Source organism: Pelodiscus sinensis, chromosome 4, assembly GCF_049634645.1.
Source record: "Pelodiscus sinensis isolate JC-2024 chromosome 4, ASM4963464v1, whole genome shotgun sequence".
In the NCBI taxonomy this organism is placed as follows: Eukaryota; Metazoa; Chordata; order Testudines; family Trionychidae; genus Pelodiscus; species Pelodiscus sinensis.
In genome coordinates this window covers 42,182,249-42,199,523 of record NC_134714.1, presented here as the reverse complement: position 1 = coordinate 42,199,523, position 17,275 = coordinate 42,182,249, and the positions used below count along the sequence as shown (strand labels likewise).

The window sequence follows — 17,275 nt, the reverse complement described above, 5'->3', positions numbered from 1 at the left end:
CTATAACACATGGAACTTCTTAGACTCTGGTCTACACTAGGGCATTATTTTGAAATAACTTCCTTAGGTTGAATTTATAAGCAGAATGTCTACACTACCAAGCTTGTTATTTTGAAATAATAAGCCACTTATTTTGAAATCTACTTCTGCTTTTCCCAGGGTATGACACTAATTTTGAAATAGTTATTTCAAAATAGTGGTCGTGTCAACACTCCAGTGCCGCTATTTCGAAATAATTACTTCCCAGAGTAATTCAAACTGATTACTCCCTAGTGCTTCCTGGAGGTCTAAGTTGAGGTAGTGCATCCACATTAACGGAGCTTGCCTTGGATTAGTTTTGAGGCTTCCCCATAGTGGGGACATGCTATTTTGATTGTGTAAAATTGGGAGTTAAATTGAATGTAGTTGTTTCAAAATAATTTCCTAGTGTAAACATACTCTAGACCAGAGCTACTCAGCTTTGCAAGCCCCAAGAGCCACAATGATACTCAGCACATGCTGCAGACCACAACTTAAGAGTAGTTGCATATACATGCAAATATATATGCAAATAGCTTCTTTCACACTGACAGGCATGAATACAAAGATTAAGGCAAGACCACACAACACGCAGGCCCCATTTAAATCAGTTCTGCTGATATTAATAAAATGCAATATTTACCCAATTTCCACCCATATGACAGCACTTTTAATGAGCAATGACAATCCAGGAATTTAACTACTAAAACACATAGCAACAGAAGACCATTATATTGACTACTTTTTTGTATTGGCTCCTACCCGCGGGCCACGTGTTGAGCTCTGCGTAAACCCAAACCACACCACAGGCCGCAAACAAATGCACTATGGGCCGCATGCGGCCTGTGTGTTGAGTAGCCTTGCCCTAGAGCATGGGACATGTCCAGGTAAAGATCCAAGGATGGGGAGGGACTTGTCCCAGTGAGCCACCAAAAGAAGAGGCTGCTCACAGTAGGTTTTAAAGATGTTCAAAATGAAGTTGTGTTGCCATTCAGCTCCACTGGGCTAAGCTGAATGCACCACCACCCTTTCTCAGGGGCAAAAACTGTGCATGTGGGGAGAGCAGTGCTATCAAGCAAATACCACCAGCTTGTGGCACCAAAAAGAACCATCTCTGCAAGTAAATTGTGTCAATCTGTGACCCTCTCTTCTCTCGCATTACATGAGAAAAGACAGTGCTGAATTAAATGGTGACATTTAAATTATCAACACTTGGCATCTGCAGGAACCTAGCACCTAGACGAATGGAGCGATTTCCATCCCTCAAAGCTACTGTTCCAAGCGCCCTGCAGACTCTCCTCCACTTTGGGCTCTCCCTCTTCACCTTTTTGAAGTTTCCATCACAATCAAAGCAGGTAGAGGCTCTTTCTTTTTGTGACAGAGTCTGCAGGCCAAACCAGTAGCTTCAGAGAGGTACCAGCACAGTACACAGGCATGTCCCCAAGCTCTGGAGTGGAAATACCCCACTACAGGCTCCAAAGATCCGCTGTGCTGCTCCAGCCAGGGGAAAAGAGTTCCCCACTTTGCCTGATCTTATACCTTAAGCCAGAAGCACACTTTGTGCAAAATGGGGGAGAGGTAATGGACACACCAGGGGAGGAGGAGAAAGAAAACAAGGCGTATAGAATAATGCCAGTGAGGCACATTCATGTTTCTCTTCAAAGCAGGACTTCAGGGCAGAACTGCTGCATAGAGTTGCTCCCCACCCCAGCACCAGTTCCATCTGCCCCCTGTACAGATCCAGCTTGGGAACTGGAGCTCAGGACAGCTGCACCTGCAGGCACAGTTAGCACAAGGCTGAAGGCAGCATCCTAACTGGATGCAAAGGGAAACCTTAAGCAATGCAGCTTGCCCTGCGGTGGGCTCCATGTAAATACTGGGTCATGGAAGATGGCTTAAGAGCCAGCCCCCACCCTCTGCTGGCTAGAACCAGCCTTGCTCCCATACCTGCGTGGACATAGTTGTGGGCGCTCCCTTCCCCACCCTGTCTTCCTTCTCCATCCTTCCTGTGCTTGCTTCTCTGCCAGCAGCTGCCTCCTCCACTCACCAGCTGCTCATCGGTCTGCAACCCAGCAGAGGGGAGCAGCAACAGCTGGCTGAGCAGGCACCACAGCATTACCGGTGGAGGGCAGTTTTCCTGCAGGGTGGCAAGAGGCAAGGGGGTTGTCTGAGAGTCACACCAAGGGCCTTATGTAAGGCATACAGACCCCTGCATCACTGCTTTTGAAAGAACAGCAGAGAAGTGAAAATTAAGACCTCAACCACCACACAGAGGAGTCAAAATAGCTTCAGAGGCTTTAATACATTTATCTCCTGGACTCTCCCAGCCAGGCAGCCTTTCCCCTTTAAGGGCACTCCTGCTCAGAAACAGCTTAGCACGAGCGCTGAATGGGACAGGCAAAGGGGTTTCTTGGTTCTCACCGTTCTATCGTATCATCTCTACTAAGAGCCTACCTGTGCTCCAAAGTCCTGAGGGAGCACAGGGCCCCCTACACAGGGACTTTTGACAGTTGCTGCTGCACAATTTATCCAGCACCGCTCTCCCTGGGACTCCTTGCCATGCTCTGGGCAAAGGGAAGGGCTTACCCAGTGAGCTGTGTGCTGCTGCAGGCAGCCATCTGCCCTGGCAGGCTCATGGTACAGTTACCATGGAAATCAGAGCTCCTGCTTCTGCCGTCATCATGATTTTTTTTTAAATAAAAAGCAGGCAGGATAGAGACAAATTATCCTAAGCCTCCAGCAATGGAGACAGGGAAGCAACCTTGACTAGGGCTGTACAGATCTTGGGGGGCAGGGGTTGTGGGGGGGCTCCAGTGACTTCATGCACAGAGCTGTGGATCTAGCCTGTGAAGTTGTTAGTGCCCCTTCCTGCCCATACAATGGGCATTCTCAGGAGCAAAGCTCTTGGAGGAGGGAGGCTGATGGAGCTCACAACCATTAGGATAGGGTGCATGGCTAGGTATGGGGAAGTTGGTCTAGTGCACTAAACAGGAGACAGCTATGGCCTAGGGGGACAGTTTGGCGGTAGGAGGGTCACTGTGGTACAGAAGGTCAAATGAAAGGATGCACAGGGGTCAAGGAAAGCCTGGTGGCAGTGTGAGGCTCTGATGCAAGTGACCCCACACCATGTTTTGGGGAAGGGTTTCAGGTACAGCAGACAGGGCATGAGTGACAGGGGCAGGTGAGGAAAAGTATATTATGAGAATTAAGATCTTTGGGTTCCCCTGCCAAATTAAAAACAGAGCTGCAGGAAGGAGAGGTTACCAGGCCAAAGTGACTGCAAACCCCCAGCAGGGTGCATGGACATTGGTGATACTTCCTGACTCTCTCATCCCTCCACAGGATTATGGTGAGAAGAAATTATTTTCTGCTCCATTGTCCAGAAAACACACACACACACACACACACACACACACACAAAATAAATCCTTCGCAGATTTCAACACACACACACACACACACACACACACACACAAAATAAATCCTTTGCAGATTTCAACCCTTCCCAGCTGGTAAACAATGAATTTCTCCCCTCTGGTTTCAGAGGCAAAGAAATTAAAATGGCTTGTGTGGTTGCTTTGGAGTCACTGTCATTAAAAGTTAGTTAATGCTGACTTTTAAGCCAATGTTAAAGAGCTAATGGAGGCTGATAGCTCTCACTTCCCTCCATCAGAGTGGAAGGGGTGCTCAACAAGGTTCATCGAGACTAACAGGATTGTTTAGAGCACTGTTATTCTGCACTTCAGAGCACTCAGTCACTCAAAGAAACCACTCAGCTGATTACAGCCATTTGCCTGTAAAACTCTCTCACAGCTGGGGCTAAAAAATTACATAATGCAGCCCAATGCAAAATGGCATAGCCAAGGTGTGGCTGTGGGGGGGAAGAGTAGTAGAATAGGATTGAAAGCCTCTTCAGCAAAAGCATCTTTGTAACCTGTGGCCTGGAAAATGCTGCTATGATAGGGTGGTCCTACAGGAAAGCCACAAAACACCCTCAGTCAGTACCCCAGTGTGCATTAGAGAAATGACCCTTCTCTGATCTGGGATACAGAAGCTGTATTGCTGCACTCTCCAATCCTGAACACCCCTTTAGCTCATCTCCAAAGTGCATATAGAGTGATCAAAGCATGAGGTTCGAAGCCTGGAGACCTGGCTTTGCCTCAAAACATGATTCAGCTTCCCCCATAAGCAGGCATGATGCAAGCCCTTAGAGGTGACTTGCAAAGAAAAAAAAAAGTCTATTGAGCTTCTGTATGATGGATAAAAGAAAACAGGAGGAGTTCTCTGCTTGGTTTTCTATTTGGAATTCAGGTCTGTGCCCCCTTGATCACACTTCTGTGCGGTGCATTCCCTGTTACCCCACCCCAGAATAGCCTTCATCCAAGCTCAATCTGCTGCTCAACTGAGCAACCAACTTCCATGGGGCACTGCCCTTTTCTTTTCCAGAAGGAGCAGGGGCTCCTATTCTCATGGGTTAGACCTGCAGGATTAAAACAAGCTAACATTCCAGGAACGTTCCAATAGCCAGCTGTAAAGCGAGCCAGACTGCAGCCCCACGGACGGCTCATTTTAATATCTAGCTCTCAGGACACACTGCTGGAGCATGCTCCACTGCCTCACCCTCAGAGCTTTGTGAGGGCTGTTTGAAAACACTCACAGTTACCTCTCCCACCCAGCGTGAGCTGGCCTCCATTTTGAGGAAAGTGCTTGGAACCGGTGCTGGCTCCAGGGGATGTATGGGAGTTCCCCACAGGAATTATGGGAATTTGAAGTCTTCTCCCACAATTCTCCAGAGATCACCAAGGTAACCCACTAGGCATTTCCAAATCTCCCAGAAGCCAGTGATCCTGAGTACTATGCTGGTAACTGGGGATACAAAACAGTGACTGCAATGGGACAGTATAGTAGGGAGCTCAGTCGGGGCAAATCCCACAATATTCTTTAACCTGAAGCAACATGGTTAGCATGAATATTTTGTACAACAGGCTTTCCCACAGGGCTATGGCACTGCTTCCATTAGCAATGGTTCAGTTCTCCAGCATAGACACAGCTGACAGCAACTGGAGAATTAGCGCAAAGGCATGATCACGGAAGTGAGAGGAGAAGACGAACAATTGAGAGGGGAAGGGATTATTCGTCTGACTGCTCAGAATTGTTTGATCCCATTAGGGGCTATTTAACTCTATGGGTTAATGAGCCATTAATAAAAAGGACATCTTTGTTAAAGATTCAACAGCCTGCTCCTTCTAATAAGGGACATGGGAAAAAGTTCCCAATAGACATCTGAGGCCACTGAGCAGTCCTCCAGCAAAGCCAGGCAAGGCCAGACTTGACATTTGTGCAGTTTCCAAGAATCACGCAGAAATGAAATAAAACCCTCCCTCTCCCAGTCCCATGTTTTAACCTTTTGGGTCTTTTATTCTGAAATAATTAAGCCCCAAAAGGCAGCAACTTGTTTTTTTATTTAAAAAAAACAACAACCCTTTCTAAGTCACCTTAAATCAGCCACTGAATGAAAGGTGTGGTTTAAGTACAAACATTGTTGCTGTACAGCTGTCTATTAAACACAGTCCAGGCAAGGCTAGGAGGAACACACACACACACACAGCTGGTTTATTTCTCTTAGAAATTACACAAAACACGGCAGAGAGTAGATCAGGTTGAGGAGTTATGAAAGCTGGGTGGGAGAGGGAAGGCTTACAGTATTTGATGTAGTAGTTTATACCCACATGTGTCTATTCATCACACGCAGCTGCCCATTCAGCCACAACACACACAGAGAGCAAGTCTTAGACCTCATACATTTACAGCAGCATAGGAGGCATTGGATATGCACTGATCACCTTTCAAAACTCTACAGTGGAGCACCTGACTCTCCCTGCTGGGACAGACAGGCACAGTGCTGTTCTCCTGGATCCAAGCCTAGCTGCTCCCTCCCTAATTAGCTGGGAGTTGCAAACTAGAGGAGAGTTACCACATTCACCCAGCTTGGCTTTCAGAGAGGGAAGCAGTAAGAAGGGAGAGCTGGTACCATGCTCAGAGTAGCAGAAAAGGAAAAAAGAAGAATGGAGCCCAAAAACCTATAAGGAGAGAAAAGGAGGGTCCCTCTGGATAAAAGAAAGCTACAGCTATCAAAGATGCAGTGAATGGCAAGCATTTGATAACCAGCATGCCCACACTCGCCTCCCTACAATATGCAGTGGAGGGTTCTAACTGGCACAGAGCTGCTACCAAAACAACAGATTTGAGTGTTGTGAGAAGGTGAGGGATACTGGGTAGCAGTTTCATTAACATAACAGGAGTCATACCTAACTAGTGCTCGGATGGGAGATCGCCATGGAAAATCCAGGTCCTGTAGGAAGCAGTGCTGGACCTTCAGTAGGATGTGCTCTTCCCTCAATCAGTACCAATGCCCCAAGTAGGCTGTGCTGTGCTTCTGGAGGAGCAGTGCCTCAGATAAGGAATAAACCCGAGTTCATAGCCATGTGGGGTCATTTAAAATCCCATGGGTCACTTCACAGGAGTCAAGATCTTATTCCCAGGGTACAAATCAAATTCCAGTTCTACCCCTTGAACATTCCTTCTGTTTTCAATTGGATACTTACTCAATTCCTGTCCTAAAATGGGTCACAGCACTGTTGTATGCTGCTAATCAGACATCTTATTCCACACCAAGAGCGGCTGCATTTCAGTGAGAGGTAGAAGTTATCCCTCAGACTCCAGGAAGCCATAAATATGTAAGTGATAAGTAAATAGGAAGAATTACAGCTACATTCTCTTTAGCTAAGAACCATGATGGTTTTTGGAAGCTGCTCCCAGGAGAAAGCTGCATCTGTCACTTTGATTCTAATACAAAGTCTGTGTTTGTATTTATTTTGTATAATTTACTTTAGGGGAAGACAATTTAAAAAGCCCGGGTAGCTGCTGCACTTCAGCTAGCTATCACATTAAATCAGCCATCCAAATCATTCCAAATCCAGCCAGCTAGCAGTTCAGACCTGGTAAGAGAAGCCTTACATTGGGATTAACCCAGTTCCATGTTCAAAAAGCTACACTACTCAGCCTCTCCCTAGGAAATGCTCACAGCTGTGATAACCTTACATAGAAAAAGGACAGGGATCTACTCTAGGGCTAATGCAGAGGGAATAAAGAACAAGGATTAACCAATCTGCAGTGACTCCAGGAGAATATTTGTGTGTTGAGACAAATTAGAAGTTTGAGGGATGACAGCTTCAGTTTGTGAAAAGCTCATTCCATCTTTGTGGGCTGAAATGGCCACAGCCCAGCTCTACCCTGCTCCCTGGAGGTGGATGCCAGGATTCACTGCAGTGCAATTAAAGGGGGAATCACATTGACCATTGTCAGAGGCAAAGATGTGGGTAAGATCAAAGCAAGACAGAGAGCTACTGAGATAGCCCTGGAATGGGTGTGACTGGAAGGGGGAACTGACTCTGTCCTCAGAGCTGATTCTGGGCTAGGAACAGAAGAGCCAGAGACCAAGCTTGCTGGGTCTATTCCCCCTCTTTACGTGCATCCCAGCCACGGCTCATGGCTTTCACCACGGCACCATACAGCTTGGTCCAAGCCTCTCTCACATCTGAGCTGAAGGCAGTACTGAGGCATTTCTCCAGCATGAAGAGCAAGGATTCTCCCACTGCCTGCAAACCAAATAGAGGCACCAGGATCAGAGGTCAAGGGCAGAAGCTTCAGTACAAAAATGCTGTCAGTTTCTCTCCTGCTGAATTTATTCTTCATCACCTTCCCTGTTGCACTGCCTAGAACAAGACAACACAGCCACCTATAGCCGTCCTGTCCCCACTCCTCCTTCCTACCAATCTCCTACAATCCTCCTACAATTTTCAAAAACGTCTCCAGGCTGCACACCCACCTCTTCTTGTGGGATGTCCACTCCCCACCAACTTCCATTGCCCAATATTGCTTTGTAACTCCTCCCACACACACTCTCAATTGATCTCCCTTATAGCTCCCTTTATGGGAACCTCTAAAGGGAGCACAGGAAAGTGCTGAATGAAGGTTTCCAGCAGAAAGGGATGGGGGCGAGACTCTGGCAAGACTATTAATTCTACGGCTCCCAGATGTAGAAAACCTGCACACTCTCCTAGGTTAGCACCAGAGGAGGCTGGTGGTGACATCTGAAAGCAGACAGGCAAAACTGTGGAAGCTATTTCTAGCAGCAAGTAGAGACCACAGTGTATCAGACTACACTTGATAGTCAAAGCCCATCCTACCCTGGGAATTCTCCACTACATAACACAACATCTCCAACTCAGCCCCCTTTACTGACACGGCAGTTCTGCTGCTTCCCTGTGAATAGCTGATTGGATATGGAATAAACATACTGGTTCCCCACAGAGCCTCTCTCAGCCAGGCTGCTAGAAACAAGCCCCAGAGAGGGATAATTCACCACCAGTGGTGATTCTAGCTCAGTCTGCCAAGCACTTTGACTCGTGGCACAAGACATCACACTCGGGGGGAGGGGGAGTAAAGGAACAAAGCCTACATATCTTCAGGTTAACATGCCTCATGCTCTAGGCTTTCTGCTCTTGTTTGTTAACAGGATAGGGGGAAGCTGGGGTCTGAAATAAGGGATCAGGATATTTATGCCTCACCACCTGGGAGAGGGAGGGAAGGGGAGAGCTGAGAAGTGATCACACATCTGGCAATCCCCTGGGCTGGTCACCTTGTAGTGCTTCAGATTCTGGGATTAGGTTGGGCTGCCAGTTCTCTTGCCCTGAGTTAAATAAGACCTGGAACCCAGCTTCAGCACAATGAGGAAAACATGCATGCATGCACTGCCACTCACAGTGGGGCAGAATGGCAACATGGATGAAGCTGGAAGAATGTTGTGGCAAAAGTAGTCTGAAGAAAGAAGATGCCTCACCGAGAAAGAATCCACCTTCACCCCAACTGCCTGGTGTTTCTTGCCCAAGTTGGTGAGATATTCTTCCAGAGAGGACAAGTTCTCCAAGTGGGTCACAGCAGCATCTATCACAAGCATCACCTGCAGGGGAAACCAGAGAGGACAGAATTAGCAGAGCACCTCTGCCGGGAACAAAATTTCAAAACAGCCTTCTCATCATCAGCCATGGGGCCACTCCTAGCCTGTTGTTCTACTCCGAAGGCCTGTTCTGCTCTGCTCCATTTTGCTAAAGAGCTTGGTCAGAACTTCATGGAGCCTGATGGAAACCTGTATTCTGTTAAACACAGCCACAGCCCTCTCCACTTGTGTACGTCATCTCCTTCTTCTGGCAAAGGCAAACCCAAGGGCCAACCGTTTCACCTTAGGAGGCTGTTATCCTACCAGATCTCACAAGCTTAGCAGAACAGCAGGTGGTATGGCAAGTGGTGTGAGTGATTCTGTAAGTGGCACTCTTCTCTCTGTGACACTGAGATGCTGGAAATGTAGTTTATTGGCTGAGACCTGAAGCTGAGGATGTGACCATTGTAGCTCCCAAGACCCTTTTGGCAAGTGTTGAGGAATCCTAGTCAAATACCAACATGGATCATTACATTCTGCCTCCCTAATTTTTCCCTTTCCATTCAGTAGGATATGGAATTTTTCTTCATTTTCTGTAACAAACCATTATGGAGCACTGCAACGTGTCGTTAAATAGCTGCAGCATTCCACCCGAGATGACTGCATTTCAGGGCTGAAAGAAGGGATTCTGTTATGCTGCATTAAGCACATTAACCTCCTCCAAGAGGATATATAGATATTTTATTTCCCTATTTCTACCCTCCATGTCTGAGGAGGAGTCACCTGTCCCTGAGGATGGGTAACTGAATGGGATGTGGGATTTCAGGCTCTGCTACTGCAGCAAGAGAACATTCAGGAGGAGGTCACTGGTGATGCCTGTCCTTTAGGTACAGCAGGAACTTTGTCCATGGCCTCTCATCATCGAAGGTTTTATATCCTACCGTCACAGTGACATGTAAGTGCTTGGACTTTCCTGTTCTGTGTGTAGCTAACAAGAGGACTTTCATTCTCTACTTTGGTCAGTCCTGAGTCATCTAAACAGCGCGCGCGCACACACACACACACACACACACACACACACACACACACTTCAGAATAAGAACCCAGTCCTTTGATTTTCACCAAAGTGACTCAACAACTGTGGGGAGAGCATAAGAACACACAGCACCCAACCATCATTGCAGTACTCAAGAGGATTTGCCCCTGCCAGAACTTTACAAATGTTCGTATCTCAGGGAGTGAGTTGTCTGACATTTCATGACAAATGGACATAAAGAGACCTAGCCCTCCAATGTAGAGCTTGTTACTCAGGGCTTCTCCCTTTTGAGTATTTGCTCTATACTGTGCAACGCTGATCATATTGGCCTCTTCACCCCTTACCTTCCTAATGTGATCCAGGAACTCAGGCGAAGAGAGGCATTCCTGAGGGCTGGAAAACTGTCTGCAATTGTACTGGAAGAGGGGCAACAGGTCAGGGTCCAGATCAAACAACCTGCAACAGAAAGAGAGAAACCCCAGACTTTTCACGCTTCTTATAAAGTGATTCTACCACCATCATCAAGAGGATAACCCCCCTTGCCAATCCATTCACCAGCCTCCACCAGCACCCAGAAGGTGACTGGACCTCATCATCAATTAAGTGATGAAAGAAAGATAAATAATTTGGGATAGCTTGGTGAGCTCTGGCTACAAAAAAGCCTCTGTTTTTGGTGGCTTTATGGGTCCCTAGCATTAGCTCTGGGCCTTGCTAGAATGCATCCTTAGCCTGACCTCTTTCTTGGCTGAATTCCTTATTCCTGCTTGTTTATCATCTCAACTCTTGCAATTCCCGATTTTATAAATTTCCTGATTTCTGACTTCACCAATTTCAGGAAGACCCAGAATGCTCCAGCCAGATATCTTAAACAGAATTGTATAAAGCTGTATCTTGCAGACCATCACTGGCTTCCAATTCAAGATCCTTCCACCAACTTTTTCCCCGCTTAGGCTTATGGTCTCCTGTAACTCAAGACTGGTGCAAGCAGCAAGAGGTCAGGAAATGCAATAGCTGGATGACATCCCTGATCCTCTCTGTTGTATGGCACTTCAGAGACAATCACACAATGACGGATTTCCTTTCTCCCTAATTTCCGACAATCAACCTCAGCTACTTTACATTTGGCTGCAACATTCTCCTCTTTCACAAAACTTACAAACATTCCCTTAGATAGCTTCGCTCTTCAGTTCTGTTGGGCAGTGTTTTTCCCCCCAGAGGCAACACTCCATTCTGCACAGGCTGTGAAGAAGCTGGGAGCTGGTCACCAACTTTTTAGATCCATGGTTTTAAAAAGGACTTTTCAGGCACCTTTCTATCTCCCTCCATTGCTCTCTTGTCCCTAACTGAGGGGCTCATTTGCTTAGAAAAGGCAGTGAGTTGGATCTCCCATGTACTTTTTCCTCTGATCCTGGAATTATTTGAACCCCACTCTAGTGGCCAGGTCCCTGTCTGTGTCTGGAGACTGCAATGTCACAAATAATTAGGAAGCCACTTAGAGGCACTCCACAGAGCTGAGCATATACACAAGGAGCAGAAAGCTCTTTGAACAACAGAAATATCTGTTCTGCTAACAAATTAGGCATAATTGCAAAGGTATTCAAAAATACAGACTTCTACACTTACACACTCTCCCTGCTTTCCTTTTAACAAACTTCAAGATTTACATGCTAACAAGCTTCTTCATAATCCTGTTCTCTTCAGGCTGCAAATCATAACAAATGGACAGAAGGAGCAATAAGATAAAGCCAGAAAAAATAAGTCATTGCCAAGGAGAAGAAAGTGTTTCTTTAACACGGATTGGGAAGCTCCCCCTGCTTAAATTGGGGGTGGTGATCAGGGAGAAAGGAACGTGCCCCAGCTGCTTCCCCACCATAGCTGAATGAGTTACCCTTCTATAGATGCCTCCTGTTGCTATAACAGCCTGTTACTCACCTGGTAAACAAGACGATGCCATGCTGCAGGAGATTGCTACTCACTTTCTGCCAGCTCTCCCGGATCAGTGCCTTTTCTGTGCTGGATAATCTTCCACTCTCCATTTTATTGTAGAAAGAGAGAGGTTAACACAGCCAGACAAACCTTATGCTTCCTCTGAAAGTAACTGCACTACTTACTCTGCACTCTGAGTTACAGGTGGCATGAATCTCCTATTAGTCCAAGTATCTAGGGCTACCAGTGCCCCTGGAGCTGGGATGCACACACACCATTTACCTCCTAAGTGCCAAGGCTGCTCTTTCCTGCACAGCGCACAAGACTTTGTGATCACATCTCGGATCTCCAAGTAGAGCAAGAACTCTTCTCCTTTCTGCCCTGCCACCTGCAGCCTGGAAGCAGCACAGGTGGGTTTAGAAAAAGCCTCTCTCAGCAATTAGACGAAACCTGAGTGCCGTGGGGAAGATCCATGTTGTTCCCTAGTGTCTACAAAAATGAAGGACTCACTGTTGCTTTCTAATTGCCCCCCTGCTGCTTGGTTCAGGCACCTTTCTCTGTGTCTCCCTCTCAGTCTCTTTGTGAAGGGTGAGAACTGTGCTCCTGTCACACACCATCAGATGCAAGGATCTGGAGCTGAAGCTAGCTCCTTTCCCTTTATCAACGGCACTTTCCCAGCTGGCTGTCTGGCAGAGAAGCTCTCAGTAGCAATACTTTCCCCGATGCTCTTAAAGTGACAGCATCACCTCTTTCCCTTCTGTCTATCATTTTTATAAAGCTACATAATAAATAAATACTGTGCACTTTGTTATATTTTCCCCACACAGAAACAGCAACCCAGAAACTTCAGCCTCAGTATGCAAGTGATGGCTTAACCTATTTTGGTTGAAATTTTCGAACCAGCTCTATTATCTAAGAGACACAGAAAGGAAGACATTTACCCAAAGTCACAAAGCAAATCAGCGACAGCTCCATGACTGGAATCCAGCTCTCTTAATGCCTACCTCTGTTCTAACTATTAGATGACATTGTTGCCTTTGAATGCTCCCTTTCCTTCAGCTATTTTCAGGGACACCCTTAAGGTTACAATAGCTCCTTGCTTCCTGTCACTTTCACTGACATACAGAACATGTTCAGTCTCCTGGTGTATCCATTGGTAGGTGCCCTCTAGAGATTTGAAATGTATAAAAGGAATATAATCACATTTCGTTTAATGGAAAGGAAGCCAACTGTACAAGGCAAAGCATTTAATAATGGTCCACAGACTTTTCAGCTCTGGCTAATGCCTTCAAAGTACATTCCAGGTAAAAGCTCTTTTCTTAAAATGACCTAGTGACTCAAAGGGCAGTGAGGCAGGAACAGAGAGAGGAAACAAGCTAACAGACCTGAGTTAAAGAGCCCCTCAAGAGAAAGACACCGTGGAGAAACAGCAAAATAATTATTTCAGGTGTGTTCTTCAAAAGTGTCTGAGTGACACAGAAGCGTGTCTCTGAAAATCATTGCAGTCTGCTCTGAAATAACAAACATGAAGCTGGGAATGAGATCCAGCTCAACAAGACAATCTGAAGGCCAAGAAGCTTGCACAACACAGTCAGCATGAGCTGAAAGTGGCCATATCCAATGATGATACATCATTCCTCAAGAGTATTAATATTTGTTCCTAGAAGGGGAACAAGTTAAACAGCACAGTATTACATCCTCAGTGCTACCCATACTACTCTTTTTATTGTCTCTCCTGCAGGGCCAGTTCTCTGCTTGTGTAGCACCACTAACTTCAAGCGGAGTCAGAATTTAGATTGTGAGGTCTTCTTGGGGGGTATCACTAATGTCTTTATGTTTTATAAACTTGAGCACATTCTCAGAGCTCAACAATGCAATAACAACCTGGATATGCCAGGGATGCAGAGACAGAAGTTTTTGGACCACAAGCCTTGGAGTTATTGGTGAGTAGGCCAGGTAAGATGAGAGGCAGAGCTTTATTCATCTGTTTGCTGTACAATACAATTATCCGGAATTTCAAGGAAGCTTCAGGCTAGAACTCAGCAACAGCCACTACCATCAGTGCTAGAGGAGAATCACCCTTCGGCTTTAGCTATGTAGAGTCTGTCAACCAGGGGAGCTATTCTAGTTCTATCCAATAGAAGGCTGCAATCTCTCTCACATTTTGACACAAAGACAGCACATTACATATTCATATATACATACATTGTATTTTGTCTTCTCCTTGAACACCCCTTTATTCAGTAAGTATTGCAGCTTGAGCTGCTGTGGGGCTTTTCTTGAAAAGAAGGTATCAGTAAAATCCTTAGCTGACAGAATATCATAACCCCTAGGATTTGGCTGCAGATCACACATTTGTTAATTATTGTTAACCTTTTTTTAAAATCAACTCAATTAAATTATTTTGGGATTCCTCCTCTATGGTGGGAAATTTACCTGTATCACAAGAAGCTGCCAGTAGTTTCTGATACAATTTTTGGCTGCTATCCTCACAGCTGGAAGTAGGTTGCTGAGTGACCAATCCACTTGTGGTTGTTGTCAGTTGGTGGAGCACATATGTGCACGCTCTCTGTCTGCTGTCCCAGATCTGCAGATCATGATAATACAAGATCTTAGAACCTCTGACAGGTGATCCTGACTGGTTTGGCCGGGAGACTATCAAGCGCTGGCACTGCAGCTGCCCCTCCTACCACTGCCCAGCTGCTCCTGCCCAGAGCCTCAGAGCTGCCCCTGGGAGCTTCTTGCTTGTTGTGCAGGGTGGAGGAAACAGAGGCAGGGGGCATTGATGTCACTCTGTTCCCCTCCCCTGTACCCCATATTCATAGAGTGAGGAGAGCGGGTCCTCAGCAAAAAGGTGGAGCAGGGGTATTTGGGTTTGAGGTAGATACTGGACTGACAAATTCAAAAAGTGATCTTGTGCTTAAAAAGGTTGGAGACCACTGCAATAACTCCATGGTGGGGTAGGCCTGTGCTAGGAATGTGTTTACATGGATACCCAGTGCCTCATGCTTCTTTGGAGTGCCTGTGTTTTAGCAACATTGGCAACCTTATTGCCAAGTTCATGTATCGGATAGTGAACTTGTAAGCATCTGCTTTGACACAGAACCTGACTTTGGTTCACAGCAAGGTCTCACTTTGGCTCAGGCCTCAGGTCTGGCACAGAACCAGTGCTTCAGACTCTTGTTCGTGCTCTCTCTACTACGGTAGTCAACAGGATTCTAGGAAATGCTTTTAGTCTGCTCATGGGTGGCAGGTATATAGGCCAAGGAGGCTAAGCCTCCTCTGGTACAGTCACTGCCACCCCCACTACCAGACTCCTGGGCTGTGATGGCCCCACCTCTTCCATTCCTCAGTGGGAGCGGGCTTCTGCTGGAAGTATTTGCTTATTTACTATGCACTCTGCAGATTGCTCAGTCCCCACTCAACTTACTAAGTTCAGTGCTTGGGAATCCAGCTCCATTTTTTTCACAGTCTGCATTCTATTCTAGCCTGAGATTATGGCCCCACATTTTCAGCTGGACCTAGCAGACACATTGGAAAGCTTTTAACATTTCTTCTAAGGCAGGATGGTTGAGACCACTGACCTCACCCCAGACTTAGGACATGCAGTAAATGGTATTGGCATCTGTTCCAGCCCCTCATTCCCGGTATGAACACAGAAAAGATCAAAAGGATTTTACAAGAGTGCAGACAGATGTTTCCTAAGTGATGAGTTTCACAGCTCAAGAAAGTCCCACTACAGCAAGGGCACCCACCTTCAGGATTTCAGCTTTTCTTTTCAGCCTTCACCTTTCTTGGGCAGAAACCAGCATCCTTCTCTCTCCTGACCAGTTTTTTCCAGGCTACACAGTTCCCAGCCTATATTGTGAATTCCCTAGCAAGTCAGATTGCCTACAAAAAAGTGGGGGTAACTTAAAGCACTGGGCACATTGTTCCTAGGAAGATGTGAAGCAGGCCTGTAGAGGCAACCATATTTATTCTTAAGGTAAAAGCATTCCTGAGAAAACATTTTAAAAGCAACCAAAGAATCTACATGCATGCTAATAAGCTTATCAAAGCTCCCCACCATCCACCCAAGGGTTTTGGTAGGTGTCAACCCTCCCACCCTTCCCTAAGGACTGGAGTGCTTGCTTAGATATTAATGTCAGAAGGGACCACTGTGAGCATTTAGTCTAACCTCCAGGACATTGCAGACCAAAGAATCTCAGCCATTCCCAAAATAGACACCCCCTAACCTCTGGCTGAGTTACTGAAGTCCTCAAGTTATGGTTTAAAAAGACTTCAAGTTAGAGAGAATCCACCATTTACATAAGTTTAAACTTGCAAGTGACCCCCATGCTGCAGAGGAAGGTGAAAACCCCCGACAGTCTCAAGAGAAAAATTCCTTCCCAACCAACCAAATATGGTAAACAGACCCTGAGCATGTGGGTAAAACCCACCGGGCAGATACCTGGGAAAGAATTCTCTGTAGCAACTCAGAGCCCTCTCCATCTAGTGTCCTATGTCTCTAGCCACTGGGGATTTGGGTACAGGAGGTCCTGTCCATTTGCTGGATAAGGCTATTTATCCACAGTCCTTCCTTTCTCTGGAGAATTCAATGTGAAGTAGTATAGACAAGCCTCTTCAGGAGGTAGTATCATTATGGAGGTGTTGCAACTTGAATGAATTTTCCTAATCACCACTCACCGATCTTAGTTCCTGGAAAGCCCATGGTCCTGAAAAGACATACAAACCATGGTCCATAAGGATACATAAACCTAATATAATAAGATCTCCCACAGATGCTGCAGGAAATTGGTGCATCAGTCACAATGATTTCTTTCCTTCTCCCAGCAGCATCTTTGGAGATACTAATGTAACCCTCTGTGATGGACAGGAGGAGTGCTGACCAGCACTCCTCCTATCCATCACACACACACCAAATCACAGATGGTGCTAGACATGCTGGCCCATACTGGCTGTGATTTCTTCCTAGAGGTTTAGGAGAGAACATAGTTAATAATATACATGCACACACTAAATTCACTACTGAATACACAAAGAACTAAACAAGATTCCCCACATGCATGGAATACATGACATTGATATAAGGAGTTTTAATTGCCTTAGTCTGGGAAATCTTCCATGGGAGGTGAATCAGCCACTTAGTTAGAAGCTCCTGAGATGTGTTGTAAGTCAAAGTCTTGGAGAGCCAAACTCCACCGAAGGAGTTTCTTGTTAGTCTCTTTGACTGTGAGAAGCCATTTTAGAATGGTCAGTCTAGCTTCCCTAGAATGTACATAATGGTGTAGCATTCC

At 46.1% G+C, this 17,275-nt stretch overlaps 1 protein-coding gene across 1 annotated transcript in view; it reads right to left on the bottom strand.

Annotated features, from left to right (window-relative positions):
* Positions 1 to 5,461: 5,461 nt before the first annotated feature.
* Positions 5,462 to 17,275, bottom strand: part of NGB (neuroglobin) — a 33,783-nt gene continuing 21,969 nt past the window's right edge. Inside the window, exons 4-8 of the mRNA XM_075926808.1 lie at positions 15,734 to 16,693; positions 11,985 to 14,565; positions 10,397 to 10,508; positions 8,921 to 9,040; positions 5,462 to 7,676 (exon numbers count right to left, since the gene is read on the bottom strand). Of these exons, the coding sequence (XP_075782923.1) occupies positions 7,530 to 7,676; positions 8,921 to 9,040; positions 10,397 to 10,508; positions 11,985 to 12,088 (483 nt within the window). The 5' untranslated portion in view covers positions 12,089 to 14,565; positions 15,734 to 16,693 and the 3' untranslated portion in view covers positions 5,462 to 7,529. The remainder of the gene's footprint in view (positions 7,677 to 8,920; positions 9,041 to 10,396; positions 10,509 to 11,984; positions 14,566 to 15,733; positions 16,694 to 17,275) is intronic.